The 24,854-nt window shown below is 47.0% G+C and overlaps 1 protein-coding gene across 1 annotated transcript in view; it reads left to right on the top strand.

Moving 5' to 3' along the window:
* The window catches only part of KLHDC1 (kelch domain containing 1), a 1,365,548-nt gene that overhangs the window by 1,026,424 nt on the left and 314,270 nt on the right, over positions 1–24,854 (top strand). The window contains exon 10 of the mRNA XM_085627012.1: positions 16,362–16,434. Coding sequence (XP_085483138.1) covers positions 16,362–16,434 — 73 coding nt within the window. The remainder of the gene's footprint in view (positions 1–16,361; positions 16,435–24,854) is intronic.

Here is a 24,854-nt window from a genome sequence, read left to right as displayed (position 1 = left end):
ACTAAAACACTACCCCAGCACGATCCCCTACACTACCCAAACACCACTGTGCTACCCTAAACCCCAAATCTACCCCCAGCACGACCCCCTACACTACCCAAACACCACTGCACTACCCTAAGCCCTAAAACACTACCCCCAGTGCGATCCTCTACACTACTCAAACAGCACTGCGCTACCCTAAACCCTAAAACACTACCCCCAGCACTACCCCCTACACTACCCAAACACCACCGCGCTACTCTAAACCCTAAAACACTGCCCCCAGCATGACCCCCTACACTACCCAAACACCACTGCGCCACCCTAAACCCAGAAACACTACCCCCCACGACCTCCTACACTACACAAACACCACTGCGCTACCATACCCCTAAAACACTACCCTAGTACGACCCCCTACACTACCCAAACACCACTGCGCTACCCTAAAACACTACCCCCAGCACGACCCTCTACACTACCCAAACACCACTGCGCTACCCTAAACCGTAAAACTCTACCCCCAGCACAACTCCCTACACTACCCAAACACCACTGCGCTACCCTAAACCCTAAAACACTACCCTTAGCACAACGGCATACAGTACCCAAACACCACTGCACTACCCTAAGCCCTAAATCTACCCCCAGCACGACCCCCTACACTACCCAAACCCCATGGCACTTCCCTCAACCCCAAAACACGACCCCCTACACTACCCAAACACCACTGCACTACTCTAAACCCTAAAACACGACTCCCTACACTACACAAACACCACTGCACTACCCTAAAACACTACCCCAGCACTAGCCCCTACACTACACAAACACCACTGCACTACTCTAAACCCTAAATCTACCCCAGCACGACCCCATACACTACCATACACCACTGCACTACCCTAAACCACGACCCCTTACACTACACAAACCACTGCACTACCCTAAAACACTATCTCCAGCACTACCCAACCACTGCACTACCCTAAACCCTAAATCTAACCCCAGCGCAACCCCCTACACTACCGAAACACCACTGCACTACCCTAAACCCTAAAACACTATCCCCAGCACAACCCCCTACACTACCCAAACACCACTGCACTACCCTAAACCCTAAAACACTACCCCCAGCATAACCCCCTACACTACCAAAACACCACTGCACTACCCTAAAACACGACCGACCCCTACACAACCACCACTGCACTACCCTAAACCCTAAAACACTACCCCCAACATGACCCCCTACACTACACAAACACCACTGCACTACCCTAAACCCTAAAACACTACCCCCAGCATAACCCCCTACACTACCAAAACACCACTGCACTACCCTAAAACACGACCCCTTACACTACACAAACCACTGCACTACCCTAAAACACTATCTCCAGCACTACCCAACCACTGCACTACCCTAAACCCTAAATCTAACCCCAGCACAACCCCCTACACTACCCAAACACCACTGCACTACCCTAAACCCTAAAACACTACCCCCAACATGACCCCCTAGACTACACAAACACCACTGCACTACCCTAAACTCTAAAACACTACCCCCAACATGACCCCCTACACTACACAAACACTACTGCACTACCCTAAAACACTACCCCCAGCACGACCCCCTACAATACAAACAGCATTGCACTAGCTAAACTCTAAATCTACTCCAGCACGACCCCTACACTACCCAATCACCACTGCACTACCCTAAACCCTAAAACACTACCCCCAGCATGACCCCCTGCACTACACAAACACCACTGCACTACCCTAAACCCTAAAACACCACCCACAGCACGATCCCCTACACTACACAAACACTGCACTACCCTTAACCCTAAAACACTAGCCCAAGCACGACCCTCTATACTACCGAAACACCACTGCACTACCCTAAACCACTACACCCAGCATGACCCCCCTACACTACACACACACCACGGCGCTACCCTAAACCACTACCCCCAGCACCACCCTCTATACTACTCAAACACCACTGCGCTACCCTAAACCCTAAAACACTACCCCAGCACGACCTCCTACACTACCCAAACACCACTGTGCTAAACTAAAACACTACCCCAGCACGATCCCCTACACTACCCAAACACCACTGCGCTACCCTAAACCCTAAAATCCTACCCCCAGCATGACCCCCTTCATTACCCAAACACCACTGCGCTACCATAAATCCTAAAACACTACCCCCAGCACGACCCCCTACACTACCCAAACACCACTGCGCTACCCTCAACCCTAAAACACGACCCCCTACACTACCCAAACACCACTGCACTACCCTAAAACCTAAAACACGACCCCCTACACTACACAATCACCACTGCACTACCCTAAACCCTAAAACACTACCCCCAGCACCACCCCCTACACTACCCAAACACCACTGCTCTACCCTAAAACACTATTCCCAGCACGACCCCCTACGCTACCCAAACACCACTGCGCTACCCTAAACCACTACCCCCACATGATCCCCTACGCTATTCAAACACCACTGCGCTACCCTAAACCCTAAAATACTACCCCCAGCACGACCCCCTACACTACCCAAACATCAATGCGCTACCCTAAACCCTAAAACACTACCACCAGCACGACACCCTATACTACCTGAACACCACTGCGCTACCCAAAACCCGAAAACACCACCCCAGGACGATCCCCTACACTACTCCAACACCACTGCGCTACCCAAAACCCTAAAACACCACCCCATCACGCCCCCCTACACTACCCAAACACCACTGCGCTATCCTAAAACACTACCCCCAGCACGACCCCCTACATTACCCAAACACCACTGCGCTACCCTAAACCCAAAAACACTACCCCAGCACGACCCCCTGCACTACCCAAACACCACTGCACTACCCTTAACCCTAAAACACTACCCAAGCACGACCCCTACACTACCCTAAACAATAAATCTACTCCCAGCACGACCCCTACACTATTCAAACACCACTGCGCTAGCCTAATCCCTAAAACACTACCCCCATCACTACCCCCAACACTACACAAACACCACTGCGCTACCCAAAATGCTAGAACACTACCCCCAGCACTACCCCCTACACTACCCAAACACCCCTGCGCTACACTAAACCCTAAAACACTACCCCCAGCACGACCCCCTACACTACCCAAACACCACTGCGCCACCATAAACCCTAAGACACTACCCCCCGCACGAACCCCCACACTACCCAAACACCACTGCGCTACCCTAATCCCTAAAACACTACCCCCAGCACGACCTCCTATGCTACCCAAACACCACTGCGCTACCCTAAACCCTAAAACACTAGCACCAGCACGACCCCCTACACTATCCAAACACCAGTGCGCTACCCTAAACCTTAAAACACTACCCCCTACTCAAACACCACTGTGCTACCCTAAACCCTAAAACACTACCGCCAGCACAACCCCCTACACTACCCAAACACCACTGCGCTACCCTAAACCCTTAAACACTACCCCCAGCACGACCCTCTACACTACCCAAACACCACTGCGCTACCCTAAACCCTAAAACACTACCCTCAGCACGACTACCTACACTACCCATACACTACTGCGCGACCCTAAACCCTAAAACACTACCCCAGCACGACTCCCTACACTACCCATACACCACTGCGCTTCCCTAAACCCTAAAACACTACCCTCAGCACAACGGCCTACACTACCCATACACCACTGCGCTACCCTAAACCCTAAAACACTACTCTCAGCACAACGGCCTACACTACCCAAACACGACTGTGCTACCCTAAACCCTAAAACACTACGCCAAGCATGACCCCCTACAGTACCAGAACACCACTGCACTACCCTAAACCTACCCCCAAAACGACCCCCTACACTACCCAATCACCACTGCACTACCCTCAACCCTAAAACACCACCCCCTACACTACACAAACACCACTGCACTACCCTAAACCCTAAAACACTGCCCCCAGCACTAGCCCCTACACTACACAAACACCACTGCACTACCCTAAACCCTAAATCTACCCCCAGCACGACCCCCTACACTACCAAACACCCCTGCACTGCCAGCCCACGACCCCCTACACTACACAAACACGATTGCACTACCCTAAAGCCTAAAACACTACCTCCAGCATGACCCCCTACACTACACAAACACCACTGCACTACCCTAACCCTAAAACACTACCCCCAGCACGACCCCCTACAATACAAACACCATTGCACTACCTAAACCCTAAATCTACCCCCAGCACGACCCCCTACACTACCCAGACACCCCTGCACTACCCTATACCCTAAAACACTACCCCTAGCACAACCCCCTACACTACACAAACACCACTGCACTACCCAAAACCCTAAAACACTACCCCCAGCACGATCCCCTACACTACACAAACACTGTACTACTCTAAACCCTAAAACACTACCCCAGCACGACCCCCTACACTACCCAAACACCAATGCGCTACCCTAAACCCTAAAACACTATCACCAGCATGACACCCTACGCTACCCAAACACCACTGCGCTACCCAGAACCCTAAAACACTACCCCCAGCACGACCCCCTACACTACCCAAACATGAAAGCGGTACCCTAAACCCTAAAACACTACCCCAGCGCAACCCCCTTGTTGGAAATGGCCCTTTTTGCAGGGTAATCCCTAAGCTTTTTGCCTTCTTTCTGGATTTGTTCTAACCTGTTTTTGTTGGCTTTATGACTCTGGGGTCTTTACCACTGATGATCAGTGCTAAAGTGCATATGCTCTCCCTGTGTAAATATGACGTGAATTGGTATATCCATGAGTGGCTTATTTGGTTTGCCTGTTAGTCCCTAATAGCGTGGCCTGTGTGTGCTCAGGGCTGGTAAACCAAATGCTGCTGGTGGGCCTGCAGCGCTGGTTTGCGCCACCCACAGAAGCAGCTTGTAAAGTGTGTCTCAGACCTGCCATTGCAGAGTCTGTGTGCAGTCCAGAACTGCCATCTTGGCTGTGAAGTGCACCCACTTCCCAGCCCCTGAACCTTCCCTTGGCATCATGTAAGTCACCCCTATGGTAGGGTGCATTGTATGTGTAAGGCAGGACATGCCTTGGTGTGTGTAGCATGTCCTGTTAGTGAATTACACCCAATATCGTTTTTCACTACTGTAAGGCTACCTGTTCTTCATAGGCCAGAATGGGCAGTTTGACTATTACATTCTATAGTCCTAACTGACCCACAGAACATGGTAGAAAAACGTATTTAGTATGCCTGAGCTCAGAATATGAAAGTACATCTTTTAGTAAATTTTATTTTTATATTCTGTGTTTGAAAATACCACTTTTAGAAAGTAGGTCTTTTCTTGCCTAAGCCTTCCAGTGTGTTCTGCTGTTGTGTATTGGTTGTCTGGTTCTGGAGTGACAGGGCTGGGAATTTCCAGGATACAGGGTGAGGTGTCCCAGTGGTGAATAGAGAGATCTGCATCTTGATGGGTGGGAGGCGTTGCACCTGGGACATGAAAAGGGCTGTGCCTTCCCTCCACAATGCTGGCTCCACCTCCAGTTGTGTGTCTGATGTCTCTGCCCTGCACTCTGAAAGGAAGGATGCAGCCTGGTAAACAAAGTGCTCCAGGACTGGGCAGAACAGGTTCTGGCTGGGTTCAGTGACTTGTAGCTTCTGAGAACAAAGACGTTTGGGGTATAAATATCTGTGCTGAAACCCCTACAATTTGTATTGCCCCTGGATCTCAAGACCAACCTCTGTCCGTGGAACTGAAGAGGACTGTCCTGGTGTTGTGTGCTGTTCCCTGGATTGGCCTGCAGTAGCTTTTATTGGACTGGAAAAAGGAGGGACAAGGAGCTGTAAGAGAACTTTTTAATCTTGAACCTGCAATCACCCAAGGGCTAGAGAGAGAACTAGCCCCCTGACTGAAGTCTCAGGACCAGTAGACTTCATTTTCGTCACTAAGGCCTGTTAGCAAGCCGCCGCAGCCGAGGAGCGTCAAGAAAATCATCACCTCGCTGCTGCTGAGAACTCGCCGGCCTGATCGTCGCCCCGCACGTTTCCGGGCCTAAAAAGTATCGCTACAGCTACAGAGCGTCAAGAAAATCATTGCATCGCTGTCGCTGAGGGCTCGCTGGCCTGATCATCGCCCTGCCCGGTTGCGGGCCCCAAAATTGTCGCTAACCCCCGTTAGCGAGCGGCTGCGACCAAGAGCGTGAGGAAAAACATCGCTAACCCGCCGGAGCGGCATTTTTTTTGTGTGGATTATTTGACAACATCTTAGAACTGTGAGTAAAAAGGGTCCCAGAGACCATTGCCCTGAACTGAGCTTTGCATTCCCCATTGGAACTATTTTTGCAGCATCCAGAGAGAATTATTTTTGTGCAGTGTTGTGGTTTCCTCGTTATTTGGTCTTGTGATAAGCCTCTATATAAAGATAACTATTTTTTGATAACTACCTGTGTTGTGTCCCTTTGTAGTGTTCCTCACTGTATTTACTGGGTATGATCATCAACGTTTTACACACTGCCTCTGAGATTAGCCCTAACTGCTCGTGCTACGTTACCACAGGGTGGAGCAGGGGTTGTTAAAGGGGTGCAGCCCTTCACTCTGACTTAGAAAGAAGGGTCCCTGCCTGGACCGTGGCCATCCACTGCCAACCAGAGACCCCCATTTCTAACACCCCTACACTACCCAAACACAAATGCGCTACCCTAAACCCTAAAACACTACCACCAGCACGACACCCTACACTACCTACGCTACCTAAACACTACCCAAACACCACTGCGCTACCCAAAACCCTAAAACACCACCCCATCACGCTGCCTACACTACCCAAACACCACTGCGCTACCCTAAACCCTAAAACATTACCTCAGCACGACCCCTACATTACCCAAACACCACTGCGCTACCCTAAACCCCAAAACACTACCCCAACACGACCCCCTACACTACCCAAACACCACTGCACTACCCTTAACCCTAAAACACTACCCAAGCACGACCCCTACACTACCCAAACACCACTGCAGTACCCTAAAAAATAAACCTACTCCCAGCACGACCCCCTACACTACACAAACACCACTGCAATACCCTAAACCCTAAAACACTACACCCTACACAGACACCACTGCACTACCCTAAACCCTAAAACGCTACCCTTAGCATGACCACCTACACTACACAAACACCACTGCACTACCCTAAACTGTAAAACACTACCCCCAGCACGAACCCCCAAACACCACTGCACTACCCTAAACTCTAAATCTACCCCCAGCACGACCCCCTACACTACCCAAACACCACTGACCTACCTTAAATCGACCCCCAGCACGACCCCCTACACTACCCAAACACCACTGCACTACCCTAAACCCTAAAACACTACCCCCAGCACGACTCCTACACTACCCAAAAACAAGTGGGCTACCCTAAACCCTAAAACACTGCCCCCAGCACGACACCCTACACTACCCAAACACCACTGCACTACCCTAAAACACTTCCCCACCACGACCCCCTACACTACGCAAACATCACTGCAGTACCCTAAACCCTTAAACACTACCCCCAGCATGACCCCCTACACTACCCAAACACCACTGCGCTACACTGAACCCTAAAACACTACTCCCAGCACAACACCCTATACTACCCAAACACCACTGCGCTACCCGAAACCCTAAAACACTATCCCCAGCACGACCCCATACACTACACAAGAATCACAGCGCTACCCTAAACCCTAAAACACTACCCCAGCACGACCCCCTGTACTACCCAAACACCACTGCGCTACCCTAAAACACTACCCCACCACGACAACCTACACTACCCAAACATCACTGCGGTACCCTAAACCCTAAAACACTACCCCCAGCATGACCCCCTACACTACGCAAACATCACTGCAGTACCCTAAACCCTAAAACACTACCCCAGCACGACCCCCTATACAACCCAAACACCACTGCGCTGCCCTAATTCACTACCCCAAGCATGACCCCCTACACTACGCAAACATCACTGCAGTAACCTAAACCCTAAAAAACTACCCCCAGCACGACCCCCTTCACTACCCAAACACCACTGCGCTACGCTGAACCCTAAAACACTATCCCCAGCACGAACCCATACACTACACAAAAATCACTGCGCTACCCTAAACCCTAAAACACTACCCCAGCACGATCCCCTATACTACCCAAACACCTCTGCGCTACCCTAAACCCTAAAACACTACCCCAGCATGACCCCTATACTACCCAAATACCACTGCACTACCCTAAACCCTAAAACACTACCCCAGAACGACCCCCTACACTACCCTAACACCACTGCACTACCCTAAAACACTACCCCTAGCATGACCCCCTACACTACACAAACACCACAACACGACCCCCTACACTACACAGACACCACTGCACTGCCCTAAACACTACCCCCAGCACAACCCCTACACCACCCAAACACCACTGCACTACCCTAAACCCTAAAACACTGCCCCCAGCACAACCCCCTACATTACACAAACACCACTGCACTACCCTAAACCCTAAAACACTACCCCCAGCACGACCCCCTTCACTACACAAACACCACTTCACTACCCTCAACCTTATAACACTACCCCTCACACGACCCCCTAAACTACACAAACACCACTGCACTACCCTAAATCACTACCCCAGCATGACCCTCTATACTACCCAAACACCACTGCACTACCTAAACCCTAAATCTACCCCCAACACGACCCCCTACACTACCCAAACACCACTGCACTACCCTAAACCCTAAATCTACACACAGCACGACCCATCTCCCCTATCCAAACACCACTGCACTACCCTCAACCCTAAAACACAACCACCTACACTACCCAAACACCACTGCACTACCCTAAACCATAAAACACTACCCCCAGCACTACCTTGTACACTACCCACACACCACTGCACTACCCTAAACCCTAAAACAGGACCCCCTACAGTACACAAACACCACTGCACTACTCTAAACCCTAAAGCACGACCCCCTACACTACCCATACATCACTGCACTACCCTAAACCCTAAAACAGGACCCCCTACACTACACAAACACCACTGCACTACCCTAAACTCTAAAGCACTATGCCCAGCACGACCTCCTTCACTACCCAAATACCACAGCACTACCCTAAAACTCTACCCCCAGCATGACCCCCTTCACTACCCACACAACACTGCACTACACTAAACCCTAAAACACTACCCCAGCATGACCCCCTACGCTACCCAAACACCACTGTGCTACCCTAAACCCTAACACACTACCCCCAGCACGACCCCTACACTACCCAAACACCACTGCGCTGCCCAAAACCCTAAAACGCTACCCCCAGCACGACCCCCTACACTACACAAACACCACTTCACTACCCTAAAGCCTAAAACACTACCTCCAGTACGACCTTGTACACTACCCAAACACCACTGCACTACCCTAAACCCTAAAACACTACCCCCAGCACGACACCCTACACTACCCATACACCACTGCACTACCCTAAACCCTAAAACAGGACCCCCTACACTACACAAACACCACTGCACTACCATAAACCGTAAAGCACTACCCCCAGCACGAACCCCTTCACTACACAAACACCACTGCACTACCCTAAAGCACTGCGCCCAGCACGACCTCCTTCACTACCCAAATACCACTGCACTACCTTAAACCCTAAAACACTACCCCCAGCATGACCCCCTACACTACCCAAACACCACTGCGCTATCCAAAACCCTAAAACGCTACCCCCAACACAACCCCCTACACTACACAAACACCACTGCACTATCATAAACCGTGAAGCACTACCCCCAGCACGAACCCCTTCACTACCCAAACACCATGCACTACCCTAAACCCTAAAACACTACCCCCAGCATGACCCCCTACACTACCCAAACACCAGTGCGCTACCCTAAAACACTACCCCCAGCACGACCCTTACACTACCCAAACACCACTGCGCTACCCTAAACCCTAAAACACTACCCCCAGCACGACCCCCTATACTACACAAACACCTTTTCACTACCCTAAAGCCTAAAACACTGCCCCCAGAACAAGCCCCTGCACTGCACAAACACCACTGCACTACCCTAAACCCAAAAACACTACCCCCAGCACGACCCTCTACACTACAAAAACACCACTGCACTAACCTGAACCCTAAATAACTAACCCCAGCACGACCCCCTATACTACCCAAACACCTCTGCACTACCTTAAACCCTAAAACATTACCCCCAGCACGACCTCCTACACTACCCAAATACCACTGCACTGCCCTAAACCCTAAACCACTACCCCCAGCATGACCCCCTACACTACACAAACACCACTGCACTACCCTAAACCCTAGAAAAGTAACCCCCACTCCATGCCCAATCCCCCTTAGTTGTCACTCCTCGTGGTTCCTGCTTCATGTCGTCTCTGAGGGGCGGTGCATGACGTTGTGAGGAAACCGAACAGCCTATGTTTCCTTACAACGACGTGGATCGTCTACATTTTATTAGAAAGCATGGTCATTTACCATACATACCTTTACAACGAAATTCGTTGTAAAGGGATGCATGGTAAATGACCATGCGTTCTTAAAAAATGTGTAGTAATGACTTTGCGATGTACAACGCATGCATGGTAATGCATGCTTTGTAATGGTATTGTGAAGTAAATAAGTTATTGTAACAGCTGGTTATCAATTGGAGCTGGCCCCTGTTCTTCAGTGAGTCATTTATTTGATTAGGAGGAGGGAATGTGTTTTGTTACCGAAAAGTACATTCCCGTGTTGTATTGTGAAAGTGTCCGCGTGGCCTGGTTTCACTTCCGGTGAGAGAGTGGAAGAGGCAGTATCGATCTAAAGGAGTTCTCTTTTTGGACGGGGCCGGCACGACACGTCTTCAGAAAACACAGCTAATGGAAAGCGTCCTCCCCGAAGTGTGGAGCAGCGCCATGATAGGTCAACGAGTGTGCGTCCCACCGCAGTTTGACTGTACTGTGCCGTTCTTGGTTACGGGAGGCAGAAGCGGCATCCATCGCAGGTCCTCTTGTACACTAAAAAAGGACCAAACAATGCTTTCCTTTCTTTTCTTCTTCTGCTGCACCATCTGTTCTTCCTCCTCTACTGCAAGTGGATCAGCTTCGGCAAAACTAGAAGTCATAGTTGTATTAAAAATAAACACACAAAAAAGGTATATCAATATAAAAAGAAGCAAGAAACAGGTCTTCTCTCTATCAAGGACAAAAAGTAAGGGAAATATCAGAAGGATGGATCCTCCCTCTTTCACAATGAAATTGATTTCAACCAATCAGATTCCTTTTTTCTTTTGCTGACATGAAGTCGCGCAGAGTGCACGCACTTGTCACGCACCCGTGAAAATTATATATATCATTATACACTATAAATAAAAAATTCTATAAACTTTTAATAAGTATATTAGCAAAACTGTTCAGTCTAATATCATATTCAAACTTTCTATTGTCATTTTTTCAACTTTAAAAGTACGCCGACGTCTCGACTTAGGCTCGATCTCAGCGCGATCACGGTACGACCCCGGAAATACGCGTGGGGAGATGTTGTGCACATTAAGCGGCTACACCACGCATTTCGTAACTTTACTTTCGTCTAAATTATATTGAAAATAATACTTTAAAAATACTTTTTTAAATACATTTAGACAAACACTTGAAGGAAAACTTTTATTTATAATTAATTTAAAGATATTTCATACTTTACAAACAACGCCAAAGTCGCGACCCCAGCACGACTTTTCAAAATGGCTACCGGAATGCGCGCAGCCATCGTGTAGGATGTGCAAAGGGTGCGCGACTTCTATATAATATTACAAAAAAAAAGAATGAATATAGTTTTTCTAACTAAAAATTATTCACAATTTTTTTTATATATGTATATATGTTTAGAAAATAAAAAAAACATAGGATTGAGTTACTCTAGACTTACAAATTTTCATTTAAAGAAGCTTTGAAATTCACTGAAAAAACCATAGGTTTCAGGCATGTTATAGTTAGAAATTAGCATTAAAAAACCATAGAAATTCACTAAAAAAAAACATAGGTTTCAGGCACGTTATAGTTAGAAATTAGCATTTAAAAAACCATAGAAATTCACTGAAAAAAACATAGGTTTCAGGAACGTGATAGTTAGTTGGACATTTCACTCATAGAAAACCATAGATATTCCGGTGTTATAGTTAGTTCAGCTAACTATAACTCGCACCCCCGCAATGCACTGCTGATGACATCATATATTACATCATTCATAACATGGTCAGTGACATCACTGATGACATCACTGGTGAGATCTCAAATGACATCACTGATGACATCATCCACGTGAAAGTCTGATGCTCCTCCTCACACCTGAATTTAACCTTTGATACACCCACTCTAAAATACAGACTACCATTTTTCAAAAAATAGACACATCAATACCAGTTACTAAATACGCGCTGACTGATTCCTAGTTCTACACACGCATCCACTCATTCACCCATACAGTCACTCATACATGCAGTCACTCATCAATACAACACTATCATATGCACTCATACACCTATACAGACACACACACTGCCACATATCCAGAGTTACTCACACACCTAGTCAGTCATGCAACAAATCAATCATACTTCCATTTACTCGCCTATACAGTTATACAGACACCACCTCACTTATTCATACAGACACTAACACATAATTACTCTCTTATAGAATCACTGATACAAATACACAATCATCCATGCAGCCACTCTCACAATTACTGACACTCACATATAGGTATTTATATACACCATCACTCACATATACTGCCTTTTACATATGGACTTAGTTGCACATGTACCACTGAGACATCCATTCACTCACCAACACACCCATACACACACTCACATACCCATACAGCTGTTTCCACATGCACTCTTGAACCCATACACCCAGTGAATCAACCACTCACACATCTATGCACAATCACACACCTCCCACCCACCCACACACACACTCAGGCAGCCATACAAATACTCAGGCAAGCAATCAATAACCCCTAAAGACACTCCTGCAGCTACTCACCAACCCATGCAGCAGCTTATACAACAACAGACTGACTGATACAGACTTTCACACAGTTTAGTCACTAACCCATGCATTCAGAAAGACACATTTAATCACTCACTTATACAGTCAGTCATGTACCTACTAAATCCTCCATACAGACACTGATACACCCACTCATTCTTCAATGCAGCTTGGCATATATATAAAACAAATTTAAACTTTACGGAAACACACAGTCATTGGATGATGTCATTGGTGATGTCATCAGTGATGTCACTGCTGACCATGTCATGAATGATGTAATATGTGACGTCATCAGCAGTGCATTGGGGGGCGCGAGTTATAGTTAGCTGAACTAATTATAACACCGGAATTTCTATGGTGTTGTACGAGTGAAATGTCCAACTAACTATAACGTTCCTGAAACCTATGGTTTTTTCAGTGAATATATATATATATTTCCTATGCTTGGTTATTTTCATAGGACATCTGGAAAAGTGCAATAATAAATATATTTTGTCTTTCTCTTAAAAGTGCTGCATTAATAAAGGCATTTGCTTCATTTTGACAGTGCATTGATAAATTCATTTGCCTCATTTTGAAAGTGAATTGATAAATTCATTTGCCTCATTTTGAGAGGGCTGAGTTCTTTTTTCAAAGTGTGTCCTACTGTTTCAAGTCTGAAGCAACACATTTTGGTATCCAGAGTTCTTGGGCTTGAACATCTGCCCTCTGATCAGGCCAACCCTTTGGGAGGATCTGGTGTTACAACAGAATGGTTGGGTTCTTCACCTTCATGTGTGGAGATTGAGGAACGATAGCTGAACATCTTCGACCTTCCTTTGGGATGTGGTTGATGGCATCCTGCAACAAAAACTGTATAGCCTGTCCCTGGAACAAATTTGTGGTTTGGTGCTGTGCTTGCCAGACTGTCCCGACCTAACTGTTCGATGTCTTATTGTTTGTTCTGTCTCTTGCCCTGCAAGGCTTTGCTCTTGACACAGTTAAAGGTTATCTTTCGGCCATCTCTGCCTTCTTATGGTTGTCTGATCAGCCCTCTTTATTTCAACTCCTGTTGTGACGCATATTTTGAATGGGTTGATACATATGTTTCCCCCATTTCCCTTTGTGATGACCAATGGGGCCTTCATTTTGCCAGTACGTATCTAATTGTACTCCTTTTCAGCCGCTCCACAGTTGTCCTTTTCAGCTTCTTGCATCAAAACTGTATTCATATTTGCCATCACTTACGCGCGGCATGAGTGAGTTAACTTCATGTTTTGTGTGTTTATCCACCATACATCACCTTCTTTCCTGACTAGCTGGCTCTGCATACTAAGGCATCCTTTCTCCCGAAAGTTGTGACACCATTTCACATCGACCAAACCTTCACTCTACCAGCATTCTATGCTCTATCTCACCCCTCTATGGAGGAGGAGGAGAAGCTCCATCGCTTGGACCCTAAGAGAACTCAGCTTCTACATCGATCTCACCAAAGGCCCACTTTGTGGGGTTTGCACGTGCCAAAAAAGGCAATGCTATGAAGAAGCGTACCATCTCCCACTGGATCGTGCTTCTGATTAAGATCTGCTACACACTGGCGAAGAAACTGCCTCTGGAAGGACTGTATGCTCATTCCAACTGGGCAATAGCTGCTACTACTGCATTGGCATGCGGAGACCCTGTGCTAGACATCTGCCACGCAGCTACATTGGAGTCTCTCCATACGTTCACGAAGCACTATTGTCTGGATAGCAGAATCTGCGTGAAGGCACTTTGCCCTCTCAGTTCTGCAGGACTTCTTGGTTTCAGTCCTTCCATAGCCCACCTTCCTTAGGTACTGCTTTGGTATCTATTCAAAGGTATGGAATCTGTGGCTAGCAGTCTCTTTCAGAAGAACAGTTACTTACCTTCGGTTACGCTCTTTCTGGTAGATACTCGGTGTGGAGCCGCACAGCACCACCTTCCGGAGCGCAGTGGTACTTCAAAAAATAGGTAAGAGTCTCTACCATAAAGAGCATTACCAAAGGTAAGTAACTTGTTCATTTTAGTTAAGCACAGCAACTAACCACATAATGGCTACAACAATATTAGCAGTGTGATTGTGTCCTCATTTTTTTTATAACAAACTTTATTGAGCACCACAAAGTGAGTTCAGGTTTGTCATGACAAGTACAACATGGCATTTTTTGTGTTTTTCTAATCGTATACACGTAGTTCCTTCATGTACTGTTAAAGAAACTGTTAGCATATGCCAGACTAGGAGAGGGTATTCTCAAGGCTAAGTAAGAAAGAATGGGTTCACATATATGATATACAGTACCATGCAGTGCAATAAATAATACACAACTAAACAACCCCTTTAACGCACAACACCCCCCTCCCACCACCCTCCCTCCAGGCCTGTTGTTTCATATATAGTAGTGTGTTTGTGTCCTCATATCATTGCTGGCACACTGCACGCTAATGTCTTACGTTTATTCTACAAACACAGAGCAACCAACCAATGACAGAATGGTGTTTTCGCTGTAAAACTGAAGTCCTCTAGCCCATATATCTACAGAGGAATCTTTCCAAAGTTTAAGAAGATCTCCTGAAAATACAGGCTAGGTCCACGCTATCCAAATACTGTAAATAAAAATTTGGTGTCCAGAAAATGTGGACGTACCTTGGATTACAAGTTTAGCCATGCCTAAATGGGGCCGATCAATCTTCTAAATCTGTTCTATATACTAGTTAAACTGTAACATGTTAAAAAAAAAACTACCCCAACATTGGAATTGTAATATCAGACTCTTTGTAATCTATTGGGTTATGAGAAACCGGTTAATGGGTCCCAGGGAGTGAAGTAGGTTTTTGACAAAATATGCTGCATCGTGCTTGCTTCCCTCCACAGGACAATAGAGGCCTGCTCTGGCCAGAATGCCTTAAGATACCGGACCTATTGAAATCCAATAAATACACACTGAAGCTGTTGGGAAAGGGAAATGAAACAGAGGATAGCAAGTACACTGGAGAAAGGAGAACATTAGATAGCCTAGTGCCGTGAGGTGCAGGGAGGAGGGGAGTTGGGAATAAGAGATTTGGGGGGGGGGGGGGTATTTCAGCTCAGGTTGATATGCTTACTTTACATTGTTCTTAAAAAGGGAAAACTGCTACTAAAGATGACTAAAATTGAAAACGTGACATGCTAAATATCTAACATTTCATTGACAGGTGATGGATGGATTCACAACGTGACAACAAGTGAGTGGAAACAACTTGACCATTTACCCAAGGATATTCCCAGGTAGGTGCACACAGGTCTGTGCTTCGTATATGCGATATAGTAAAGAGGATACTATTTATTACTATTATTCGTAATAAATGTGATTTGTAATAAAGGTAGCATGTAAAAAATGTATATTATATTTATCCTTTGAAAACGTGATTTATGAAAAATAAGCATTGGCAACGCCAATAGGTCGTAAACAATGGTTATTTTATTCGCAGCATATGCAGCAAAAAAACCGAAAAACATATTGCTGCCTATAACTGGCGATAAAAATGTTTTTTCTTTTTCTTCTTTTCATTTATCCATTCTGTATAATGTTGATAGAACAGTATAGGTGCTTTTTAGCAAGCAGATATAGCTGACCTTTTTGGAGTTTTAATGCATATTAATGCCTATCACATAGGATTCTGCATTTCAGGGACTTCATTGAAAGTCCTAAACACTTGAATATTCCCTGCTGCATTGCGTGGAAACCGGAACACCTTTTTGTATTGTTGTCTTTCATGGAAACAGAAGTAAATTATGTCTCTGTCCATGAATATAATGCTATTATGTAGTGGAGGCCTATCGGAGGCGCATTTTCTTTCATAATGTGCATATAAAGTTGTCATGCTGGTTAAATAGCACTGCAATGTCAAGATCATGGCAGGCACCCCTTCCCACAATGCATTGTACTGACAGTTGCCCCCAGAGCCTGTTTTTTACGGCTCCTGAGAAAAGGAACTTAGAACACCTGTGACGTTTCACTCCTCAAAATTCTTTTTTTTTCCTGTCAGGGAATTATTTTTTCTTATTTCACTTTACGTGTATGAATATCTGCCATTGAATGCACCGGTTTACAGACTATTCTGACTGAAAGGTTTAGTCAGAATTACCTTTCTTTTCTCAAAGTGTTTTTCATTTGGGAGAAAAAAGGTAGTTACTGATTCTCATAAGCTTTGTGTACTCTGCCTTCCTGCCTTTCACACTGCCAAGGAATGTGAAATGTGTTAAAAATCAACTGTGAAAGACAGAGGACATTGGATTTGAAGGTATGATTGAGAATATGAAGGAAGAGTAAGACAATAAAAAGTGGCTGGTATACGGGGACATGTGGGAAGAGAAAACCAAGGGGCAGAGAAAGACGCCACCACCCTTCCTATCGCCATTGAAGAATAACAACATAGACATTGCACCGTGTCAGTGCCAACTTGTTCACCTTCAAAGGACAGCTCTCCAACTACTGATTCACATCATGCGCTTTCATCAACCACAAGACATTCAAGATCAGTATCAAGGAAGCCATCATTTCCGTCAACGTCAAAACATCAACCATGGTCATTGGCAACTGTCACACTGTTGACGGTGAAATTCCCAGTGATGGCTGGGTAAGACCAACACTAATGGTGACACATTCACATTTGATGACAAAAGCACCAGGTTTAGCAGCAACACATACACCAGTTTCGTGGAAAAAAACAAGATCTATGTCAACTGCATCATAGTTGATGTCAAAGAGACAGAAAAAGAACATTGTTCCACCTGTGACTCTTACAGTCTGGTCTTTATCACCATCTTCAAACCGTTATTAATCATTGCACTAAGACCCTTGCCAGACATACATTCTCAGCCCATTCCTAAAACTCCTTTTTGGCATTCAGAAAGGGTCACATTCCCGTAACAGCTTCTTTACCATATCGCCAGTAAAGCCAATCATACGATCAGACTCCTGTGCGTCCCCTTGATCTTTCTCCTCCAAGGAAAACATCAAATGCAACTTCCAGGTCTCCAATTAAAAAATTAAAGTGAAAGCCTTCTTCTCCTCATGAATCTACAAGGAGCAAAACCAAATCTCCTCAAAGTACTCTGGTCGGTAGATAAAGGAGATCGTAAACTTGATCCCATTCTCCTAATTCTTACTCGGACGTGTCACAAACATCGTACACACCAATGTCACCCCCTCAGTCTCCAACCAGATCGTAAACTTGATCCCGATCTCCTAATTCTTACTCGGACTTGTCACAAACATCATACACACCAATGTCACCCCCTCAGTCTCCAACCAGGGCATCACCAGTGGATGACATTCTGACATTTTAGGAGGTTTTTGCAAGAGAAGCCGCTAATATTATGTTAGAGACTCCTCAAGCAACAGTCTCTGTAATATTCGAAACCCTCCATACAAGGGCAGTGGCAACACCTATTTTGCTCTTAGTAATGGCTCTTTTAGAAATAGCAGAGGAAAGAATTGTAACACCAGCTACAGTTAAGGCAGTAACACCACTCCTACTGAATGAAGTATAGACCCCCACAACTAGACCCACAATTCCTAAAAACAGATCCAAAACTAGATCCAGTCATTGTCACAGCAGTATGACTCAAGCATACTTCTACCCCAGAATTATCTGCCACGCCGGAGACGGAAAGCAGCAGGTTAAACTGCACAGGCAAAAACATTTGTGGCACTGCGTCAGTTCATTTAAAAAAATGCCAGCACAACAGTGCTACTCAGAAAATACCACTGAGAAATGTGAGATGGAATGCAGTCTTTCCTCCTCAAAACATTGGTAGCAAGACTATAGGAATGAGAGAGGGTACCTTGGTTTGAAACCAAGTAATAAGTGCTGCAGAAGGACAAAGGCCTGCGTCCTATCTTAGACCTCAAGGACATCAACTGCTTCCTCTGGAAGGAAAAGTTTAAAATGCTAACCTTAGCACAGGTCTTGTCTGCCCTCGACCCTGGAGACTGGATGGTAGTGTTGGACTTGCAGGACGCTTATTTTCACATCCCCGTCCTGTCTGCCCATCGGTGTTACCTACGGCTCACGGAAGGCCACGAGCATTTTCAGTTTACTGTGCTCCCATTTGGCCTTACCAGGGCCCCTCGGGTGTTCACGAAAATGTTGGTCGTGGTAGCAGCTCATCTGCGCAGATCAAGGATTCTAGTCTTTCCTTATCTCGACGACTGGCTGTTGAAGGTGGGCTCGCCCCAGGCTGTCGTCTCCCACCTCCAGACTACGGCGGACTTCCTGCATTTGCTGGGGTTCACTATCAATGTGCCGAAGTCACACCTGACTCCTTCCCAGAAGCTCCTTTTCATCGGAGCAGCTCTGGATACAGCGCAGTTTCGGGCCTATCCTACGGAGCAGCGAGTCTGGGATATTTGCGCTTTCATACCGATTTCGGTGAGATTGACTCAGAGGCTGTTGTGCCCCATGGCCTCCTGCATCCTGCTGGTGGATCATGCCAAGTGGCGTATGCAGGCTCTGCAGTGGGACCTGAAGATCCAGTGGGTGCAGCATAAGGGGGATCTTTCCACTATCGTCCAGATCTCGGAGGGGACTGCAAGTCAGCTGCAGTGGTGGCTCCAGAACCAGGATTGGGTCAACGGCAGATCCCTATCCCTTCCCCCAACCAGAGTTCACAGTGGTGACAGATGCGTCACTCCTGGGATGGGGCGGCCACGTGGGAGAGGCGAAGATCAGAGGCCACTGGTCTCTGGTGGAGTTCGGGCTCCACATCAACCTTCTAGAGCTTCGGCGATTCGTCTTGCACTGAAAGCATTCTTTCCTTCTGTCAAAGGAAGAGTAGTGCAGGTGTTCATGGACAACACCACCACCATGTGGTACTGTAACATGCAGGGCAGGGTGGGGCCATTTGCTTTTGGACATGGCTAGAACGTCAGGGCATATCTTTGGTGGTTCAACACCTGGCAGGTTCCTTGAACGCCAGGGCGGATGACCCTGGCCGCCGGTGAATGATGGATCACAATTGGCTTCTTCACTCGGAGGTGGTGCAAGGTCTCTTTCAGCAGTTTGGAGAGCCGTGGTTAGATCTATTTGCCACTGAAGAAAACGTGCAATGCCATCAGTTCTGCGCTTTGGAATATCCCAGGCAGCACTCGCTCGGCGACGCATTTCGTCACGAGTGGAACTGCGGCCTGCTGTATGCCTTTCGGCCTGTACCAGTTCTGCCCAGAGTGCTGAAGAAGATCAAGCGCAACCGGGCCCAAGTCATCCTTGTGGCTCCGGATTGGGCACGAAGAGTCTGGTATCCCAAGCTATTGCACATGGCCATCGATCATCTGATCAGACTGCCTCTTTAGGAGGATCTTCTGTCGCAGCAGCAGGGGATGGTCCTCCACTCTAATCTGTCCAGTCTCCACCTCCTTGCGTGGAGATTGAGCGGCGACAGTTGACGGCTTTCGACCTTCCTCTCGTAATGTTATCTTGGAAGCCAGACGTCCCTGCACCAAAACGGTTTACTCCTGTAGATGAAACAAATTTGTGGCATGGTGCACAGCAAAGGCTGTGGATCCCCTTTCTGCACCCCTTTCAGAGGTTCTCCTCTTCATTGTTTCTTTGGCCCAGCAGGGCTCTGCTTTGGGCACTCTCAACGGCAATATTTCTGCCATTTCGACCTTCCTTCGGCTGCCTGTCCAGCCTTCTCTTTTCAAGTTCCGTATCGTAAATCGCTTCCTTACGGGCATTAATCATTTGTCTCCTCCAACTCATATTGTGATGCCCCAGCAGGACTTGAACCTGGTTCTTACTTATCTGATGTGCGCTCCTTTCGAGCCGCTACATAACTGTCCTCTCAGACTCTTAACCCCTAGAACTGCCTTTCTGAGTGAGCTACAAGCCCTTTCTTCCAAGTCTCCTTTCCTGGCTGTTCATCCGGACAAGGTCGTCCTCCACACTAGGCCTTCTTTTTTCCCCAAAGTAGTTACCTCTTTTCATATAGGGCAGACCATCACTTTGCCGACCTTCTTTTCACCTCCGCATCCTTCTAAAGAGGAGGAGAGGCTCCACCGTCTGGATACAAAGTGTGTGCTTTTGTTCTATCTGGATCGCACAAAACAATTCCGGGTGGATGACCAGCTCTTTGTCGTTTATGTGGGCGTCAAGAAAGGTAGGGCCGTGCAAAAACGAACCATCTCCCGATGGGTCGTTCTTTGCATCAAAATCTGCTATTCCTTAGTGAAAAAGGAACCTCCAGTTGGATTGTGTGCCCATTCCACCCCTGGCGACGGCGGCCACTACTGCTTTTTTGACGTGGAGTCTCCCTTCTTGACATCTGCCAGGCAGCTCCGTGGGCTTCACTGCACACATGTTTACCAAACACAACTGCCTGGAAAGCCAAGTCCAAGGGACGGCTTCTTCGGCCGTTCGGTTCTCCAGGACTTTCTGGTGTGAACTTGGTTCGCAGACCCACCACCGGGGTTGGTATTGCTGGGTATCTATTCTAAGGTGAGGAATCCATAACTAATCGTCTATTTCAGATGAACAAGTTACTTACCTTCAGTAACGATATATCTGTAAGAGACATAGATTAGTAATGGATTTCTCACCCCCCACCCATCCTCCCCGTTCTGCGAACTGACTTCTAGGGTAAGGGACCCTCTTTCAGGGCCTTAGTTTTCATGCACCAGTGGTCAGTGTCTTGCGTGGCTCTTCGCTTCTGGTGAGGAATGTCGTGTAAAGAACTGATGTCAGCACACAAAGGCAGCGTCTAAGTAGATACCGCGACGTCATTCCGGTGACCACAATTACAACGACGTATGTGGAGTCGACCGACGCCACCTATCGACGCTCAGAGGTACTGCTGAGGAGAAATCTCTCCGGATCCAGTCTGACACCTGGGGGTAATTCTAAGGTGAGGAATCCATAACTAATCTATGTCTCTTACAGATATATCATTACGGAAGGTAAGTAAATTGTTCTTCAAGCATTTCTAGAGCGACCAGGATTTAAGATGGTCTATTATCTTTTTTCCCATTGTCCTTATAAGCCTGTACCATTTCTTCCCACTGCGCTGCAATGGGTCACTTCTGCATACCTTGCTTATCCTCCCTACAAAACTCTTTCCCTTCTGCTTTGGCGCAGTAATTAACCTCTCTCTCCCATGTCACTATGATAGGGGTAACATGGATTCCCATTGCAAGTTTATTGCCAGTTTAGCTAGTAACAGAGCCAGGTCAGTAAATCTTGTTGTTACCTTGACTTTCCTCAGTCTGGGATACATACCCAGCAGGCAATTTTCTCTTCCAGGGGATACTCATCAATAGTCATAAGCATTGAATAATCCCCGCCCATGTGTGGGATCCTGGAGCATATAGAAATATACATATATATATGTTGTGTGACCAAAAAGTTCACAGCACTGCCACGACATACATATATACATGTATATAATAACCATAAATATGCAGCCTAACATATATCCAAAATAGGACAACATGCCAAAAATATACAGGTTTTTCTTGCATAAAAAGCAGTATTACTTATAAATACTGTAATAGAAAACATACACTGAAATAGTGTCATACAAGAAAACCTTTATTTTCATAAAGAAAAGCAGGTAATAGAAGGCATTTGGCCTAAAGGCTGCATAGGTGAACATAAAAATCACAGTACAGTAAAAAAAAAACTGGCACCTCGCCTTTAAGGCTTCCAAGAACCTGGACACCGTGCCTTTAAGACCTCCAGGAGCCTCTCTGCTCCCATCATGCACCACAGGTGACAGTTAGATCAGTTCTTTTTTCCGGCTCCTTCTGTGAGTATCCTGGAGCTTGAGCTCTACAGTTTTTGATTATTTCTAGTCAGAAATTGACAGTTTTATCATTCTTTTTCTGTCAGAATGCCAGCATTATTCCACAAATGTCCATCTTGTGGAAAAAAGATGGCTAAATCTGATCCACACTCTGTGTGCATCGTTTGTCTACCTTTCTCTCATAAACCTGACACTTGTAATTATTGTCAGCAGTTTTCTAAACGGACTCTTAGAGACAGAGAAAGGATTAGACTTCATGCCATGCTGGAGAGAAGTAAAAGTCATCATAAGAGTGGCCCTTCTTCTCTTCAGGAACATCGAAAACTGCGAAGATCTACCTCTCCAGAGTCCAGGAAGAGACAGATTCCTGATTGCTCCCAGTCGGCGTCAAGATCGCCGTCGAAGAAGCATCCGAGACACTCTTCAGCGTTGAGGGATAGATCGACGTCTAGACGACAACATTCTTCGTCGCACAAAAGTAAGTCGATGTCGAGACATACTTCGGGCTCGAAGTATACTGGTCCCGAGAGACCTGTTAAACTCCCGTCGACGTCGAAACATCCGTCGGTTCGCGAGGAACACTCCGCCATCTTCGAGGAGGTCGGCGTCCAGGAGCTCGCCGGCGAAGACCCTGGCGCGAGCATACCGGCTGTCGACGTCGAGCTCACCGTCGCAGTCGAGGCGCTCACCGTCGAGGAAATTGACGCCGAAGAAGTGTCCAAGACGTTCGATGTACAAATTTCCAGCTCGATGACGGGGGCGTTCGACGTTGAGGGCTACGTCGAGATCGATGAGACGAGAATCATCCAGCATCTCGCCGCCGAGGAAGTCGACGCCGATGAAGTCGACGCCGATGGTGTCGTCTAGACATCGGTCGGCGTCGAAGGACAAAGATCCTGTGGCAGTTTCTGAGGAGGTTGCAGAGGGGGAGAGATCAACATCGAGGTCACGACGGTCGACGTCGATGACAGCTTCATCATCCCCTGGCCTTCACATCGTTCAAATTTCACTGAAGGGCTCTCCGGTGCCACCAAAGAAATCACATCCTTTTAACCTTTCACCCAGATGGTTAGAAGGGACTGGACATTTTATGAAGGGGGGTGCGGATCATGGAAGTCCGGATTCGGATTATTCTCGCACCTACTCGCCATCACGACATACCAGAAGTCCTCGTCAAACTACTTCATCGAGGGTTTCTCCACAACGAACCCCGAGAAGATCAAGATCTCCTGTCGCCCGCCTTACAAAATCTCGGGAGCGATCTCGTTCACGTCACACTTCCTCTCCCAGCAGGAGGAGACGAAGATCTCCAACGTGGTCGTCATCCACCAGATCGTCTATCAGAAATTACTCTCCAACGTTGTCGACAACTCCACCTTCCAGAGTTTCCCCTACTGATGACATAGGGACTTTCAATGATGTTCTCTGCAGGGATGCCAAGAAGTTCGGCATTACTATGTCAGCTCCTACGGTTTCCACATCTATTATTTTTGAGACTCTACATCATCGAACATCTTCCAGACCTTTACTGCCACTGGTCCCAGGCCTCATAGAGCCTGTCATCCAGATTTTCCTAACTCCAGCCACAGTAGGTTCTGTGCCATCTCGTATTGCCACAAAATACAAGGCTCCGGCTCAAGACTCTCTTTTTCTGCGCTCAGACCCCTCACCAGAGTCAGTTATTGTGGCGGCAGCCAGAAAAGCAAATTCTGCTGCATCTTCTTCTTCATGTCCTCCGGAGAAAGACAGCAAGAATATGGACTCTCTGGGGAAGAGGAAGTGTAATACGTCAGCCTCGGTGATGAAAGTAGCCAGCGCCTCAGCTCTGTTAGGGAGGTATTATAGATCTCTCTGGGACTCCCTTACAAGGTTCACAGAAAAACTCCCGAAAGAAGATCAGCAGG

The sequence above is a fragment of the Triturus cristatus genome, chromosome 9 (genome assembly GCF_964204655.1).
Source record: "Triturus cristatus chromosome 9, aTriCri1.1, whole genome shotgun sequence".
NCBI classification, from domain to species: Eukaryota; Metazoa; Chordata; class Amphibia; order Caudata; family Salamandridae; genus Triturus; species Triturus cristatus.
This window is presented reverse-complemented; position numbering and strand designations above follow the sequence as displayed.